General features: G+C 30.6%; 1 protein-coding gene across 1 annotated transcript in view; it reads right to left on the bottom strand.

Moving 5' to 3' along the window:
* Window positions 1-3,226: 3,226 nt before the first annotated feature.
* Window positions 3,227-5,232, bottom strand: part of LOC108750220 — a 3,841-nt gene continuing 1,835 nt past the window's right edge. Inside the window, exons 2-6 of the mRNA XM_018489541.1 lie at window positions 5,211-5,230; window positions 4,993-5,118; window positions 4,470-4,656; window positions 3,927-4,283; window positions 3,227-3,785 (exon numbers count right to left, since the gene is read on the bottom strand). Of these exons, the coding sequence (XP_018345043.1) occupies window positions 3,363-3,785; window positions 3,927-4,283; window positions 4,470-4,656; window positions 4,993-5,118; window positions 5,211-5,230 (1,113 nt within the window). The 3' untranslated portion in view covers window positions 3,227-3,362. The remainder of the gene's footprint in view (window positions 3,786-3,926; window positions 4,284-4,469; window positions 4,657-4,992; window positions 5,119-5,210; window positions 5,231-5,232) is intronic.

Here is a 5,232-nt window from a genome sequence, read left to right as displayed (position 1 = left end):
CACACACACACACACACACACACACACACACACACACACACACACACACCAAACATCTAAATAATATTCGATTTAAAGATCAAATTAGAAATAAATAATAAAATTGAGAATTTTACATAATTCAAAGTAAAACAACTATAATTGTGCACAATAATATAGTGCAGAACAAAATGCTGTCAAGTTTAGATGTATAAAGAGTACAAAATTATTTGTACAAAGTGTCTTCTTTTATGAATTTCATTACGCGTTCTCCTTTAGTAATTGATAGATCGTTGAAGGAGAAACTGCATTTTAATTTTATTATATTGGAGTAAGATATTTTTTATTCTCGATTGTTGATAGATGACTATAGTATAATATGCTGAGATTCTCAAAAGTATTCAGCAAGTAAAATTGTGGTAAAATATGCTAGCAGTCTACCGATAGATTTCTGATGAAAATTTTTGTTTAAATTTTTCATATGATCTTTTAGAGTTTCTCAGTTTTATATAAATACTTTTTGTGAAATACTTTTTAGAAGTGCTGAAAAAGCAATTCCTTTTTAGAATTTTTTATATACATATGTAAATTCTGAGATATTTTTAAATTTCTCATTCTTATTATTTTTAAAGTAAACTTATAAAATCTGAAGACTTTTAAGATATTTTTTAGAAATTTTTTAAATTAAAAATATAAAATTTTTTTTAATATTATGAGATATATAAAAATTGTTTTTAATCAATGATTTGAGCTGAATATTGCAAAGTAACATCAATTGTATCTGTTTATGTTCTGCCAGCAAAGGCAGAATTAACTTCTGCTGGCTAATATAATATAATCTGATAGTAGATTGCTAGCAGAAAACAAGCAAAATTTGTAATCATTTTGTAATCATTAAAACGAAACATGTTATTTTATGTTTTATTTCTATCAACAATCTGCCATCATATTTCGCTAGCAAATTCTGTCGTATTTTTACTGCCCTCCTACCGATAATACTTGTAGCAACATTTAAAAAATCCGTTTTCGAAATATTTGGTTGCCTGAATAACCAAGTAGATGTACATGCATGTAAACTATACTTTAGTCCAGTATCTTGATCCTTATGCTTTTATTTGTATTCGTATTTGTAATAATAGTAATCTCATCTGCTTGTTTAAAATTAAACAGATATCTTTCTATACTCGTTACGAGCTTTGTCTATTAATTTCTGTAGTCTATATTGTTGTCTTTTGACGGAATCTGCATTGTACATGGCTCATGTATCTTGTATATATTACTTCCGTATGGTTCATATTTCTATATAATTGCGCAATATTGTCCTAACACCTTCTCTCTTTAGATCGGTTTTTTTTTTGGATGGAATATTATATATATATATCGATGAAACCTATGTAAATGTGATAATAAAAAATTATATATATTAATCAGTTACCAAAATTTTTGTAATATCTATTCACGCATCAATAAATTTTGGTGTGTACACGCTCTCTATATCAGATATTCTATAAATAAAAATTTAAAATATTTTCCAGTTTCGTAAGTAAAGCGCAAAACATTCACTGTTATTTTATCGTTTACTGTCATTATACCAACACAAATCTATCTATATTATTTCGCAAATTTGTGCGCCACCGAATAACACACATTCGTGGGAAAGCGATAAAAATTTATTTCCCATTTTGATAATAATATGCAATTTATAGTATCATAATTTTATATTTCATAATAAATGCAATAATGTCGCTTATCGTGAATTTGAGATGTCTATTAAAAAGAAGCAAAGCTTATATTAAATACAAAGTGACAAGATGTTGTATCAATAACGTCAGTTGAAAATCATATCTAACTAGAAAGAGATTCAAAACTTGTTTCATTTCTCAGTAAAGCAAACTGCACGTATTTATTTATCACGATATTCCAGTTTCTTAACTCTTTAGCTGCAGAAAATATATATGTATGTATGTATATTTTGCTCCATTTTTACAATCAGTTTGTCATCATATGTTAGCAGATTCTATTATATTTTTGCTGGCATTCTGCCAATAAAATTTGTAATAGACATTTTACAAAATCTATTTTTGACAGATTTGATTATTGATTAATATTAAATTGCCGATTATAAAACATCCGTTACCAAAAATGTGTTACATTTATACACATTATGTTATATATTTATTATTTATTCTACCTTTTATCTATGTATTTATTTACTTCTTAAAATTTTCTGAAAATATATTGTTGCAATAAAAGAGTGATAAATCTGTGATCTCGTATTTTTAATTTTTTTTAACACCACGTATTAGAAAAAAGCAGCAAGTGTCTTGTATGGAGCATTTAAATTATCCACGTGGTTCTACTTTTAGTAGAACCGATCGTGTTTCAGTAATCGATTTGTAAATACCGTTTCGCACATAAAGGACGGCTTTTATTTGAAACATATCGCAGCTAAAGAGTTAATGCTTAAAATCGTAAGTAGTCCAGAGTATGACGGTAGAATCGAATTCTAAAATTGCAGATAAGGCCTTAAGTCACTTCATCGAAGATAGCCGTATAATTCTTTCAAATTTCTTGTGATTTTTAGTTTAAAAAGGTAGGCGGCATTTATCGGTTAACAGTAATCGGAAAATCGATTAACAATATCTCATATAAGACGTTATGTATGCCTTATCATATAAAGTAGATACATTCGGGGCGTACTTTAGGCGTATGCACATCTACATATCTGTGATTTAAAATTATATTTGCCAATTGAACATCGCTAAATTTACACATAGATATGAAAGATTAATCATAAAATTTAAATATTAAGTAAGAACATATCTATGTATATATGTGCAACTAAGATACATAGATCGCAAACATATCTGAAAATAATTTTGTTGAACAATCAAAATAATTATGTAGAGATGCTCGAGCATGATAAAATAATGCAAAAGTTTTGACATTCTTAAACAATCAGTTTAAGCATTTTACATAATTAATACTTGTATCTATAATAGCTAAATTTTTGAGCATTTCTAAACCTTTCGTATGTGTATGTATGTATGTATTATTATTTGAATATCATATTTTGCCTGTGTTCCTGTATATATATATATTTTAACAAAATATAAATTTAGATTTAGATTTTCCTCATGTTGCATATATTAAATACGTTCCGAATGTGTATAATTTTATGATATGGCACACATGATGATCGAATGTATCAGAGCTATATTAAAAAATATTTAAATCTGTTGTGTGTGTATGTGTATATGTGTGTATGTATATGTGAGTGTATACATGTGTAGAGAATCGATAATCCTTACGCAAAGTCATTGCGATGTCGAAATGGCACGAACGGTTTAGACACCGTGTCATATCGATTGTCGTTCTTCTTCTTATTCAGCGAGCAATGGAACATCCGATGGATGATCTGCATTGTTGGTTTCATTTTCGTCTTGCTCGTAAAGCAGTGGCACCGCTTGTTGATTGTTGTTTTCGGTTTCTGAAGGCCTCCTGCTTTGTCCTGGCAAGAAGGACATTGGTATTGTACCTGAAGGTGTTGTTGGTGCGGAGCGCGATAACCATCGCTTCGTTTTGCTTCGCGAATTCGGCAATCCCAATGGCATGTACAGCTTGCCCCTGGTTCTTCTAACTTTGTACGAACCAACGTCGCTGGGACTTAAAGGCCGTTGTTGCGTAATACCATCGCTACTTGTTATATACAAGACCGGGGCTTGATTCTGTTGGCAATGCATGGTGGTGGAATGCCCATTAGATAAATGAGGAAGTTGTTGTATCTTATCCAATAATTCCCGCAACTGGAAAGTAATAAACATAAAAATTAATCGCGAAATAATTCGCGTATACACAATTATTTTTGTGATATATATAAACATATTACTTAATTATTATTTACTCTACTATAATTTAATTCGTTTTAAATATAATTAAAAGCATACTTCTATCGTTGGACTGGTAGCCCTCGGTGGAGAACAAGGTGATTGAGCACCAAGACTTGATATGTCAGAGGTCGTTCTGTGATTCGTCAAGGAGACAATAGAACCAATGTCGCCAGTTTCTCTTCTTTCACACTCTACTGCTGATAATTCATCGATGCTGTTGTTACAAGAATACGGTGGCGGAATAATAGTATTCGCTTCATTTACCATATTACACATAAAACTGGAGCTCAACGAATCCAATGTGCTTGCATGCGACAACGATCTGAAGTAGCGCATTACAAAACCAGAAGTACCTTTGCCCGAACTATCATCGTAGCCAATTACTAAGGGATAAAGGTCTGGTTTTGCAGTTACCTGAGCATAAATTAAATAATAAGAGTAGATTTATCTTACTATCACTACTACATAAATTTAAAATTCTGAGGTGTAAAACTTGTTGTACATATTGTATTATAGCGTACATACTATGTGCAATCGACGCTATTGTTTTTCATAATACTTTCAAGTCTTTGTTAAATTGATAAATTTTTTTTTAAATACCTCATTGTATGGTGGTGGTAGTGCCTGAACAAAGGAACTACATCGGCTATAATGAGGAGGCGGATACCACGGTCCTGTGGACGTTCTTTCCGAAGACGTGCCATCTTCTGACAATGCCGAACGGTAACGTTTCCATAGCCAAAAGCCGTATGTTACGGCTACAGCTAAGGCTACAAGTATCACTACCCTGTAAACAAAATACTTCGAATTCTCGTATTCGATTTATATAATACTAATAATAAAGTAATCATTTATGCAGGACTACTATGCATATAAAATGAAATTATGTTTAATACAAAACAGTACACGTATATTAGAACAAACCGCTAGAAAATCGTGCTACAAAAATAATCTAAAATAATTATTCAAGGGGAATGAAAGCCAACGCAAGATATTAGTGCAATAGTCTATTTTTCATATATAAACGATAATCTGAAAGTCATAATAAGTAAAAAGGACAAAAAATTTATTTCCTTTTTACTTCATGTCGTTATTTAATAAAATATTGAAAATATGTACTAACCACAGGTACCAATAAGTCCAAATCATGAAATTGAACATTTCTGAAACATGAACTGGATGCACTGGTGGCGTAAAGTATGCACTGTAACAACAGCCATGAGGACAGCATTCCTGTGGAGGAGAACAGCTAAAAAGCGACAAATCTTTTTATTTATAGTTTACTCTATATTTCTCAGTTTCGTATTCAATATTATATCATATTTATAAAATAAGACTTACACATGCTCTCCATTGCATAGCT

Source organism: Trachymyrmex septentrionalis, unplaced genomic scaffold, assembly GCF_001594115.1.
Source record: "Trachymyrmex septentrionalis isolate Tsep2-gDNA-1 unplaced genomic scaffold, Tsep1.0 scaffold334, whole genome shotgun sequence".
Lineage (NCBI taxonomy): Eukaryota > Metazoa > Arthropoda > Insecta > Hymenoptera > Formicidae > Trachymyrmex > Trachymyrmex septentrionalis.
Note: the sequence above shows the minus strand (reverse complement) of the source record. Positions and strands in the feature narration are given on the sequence as shown.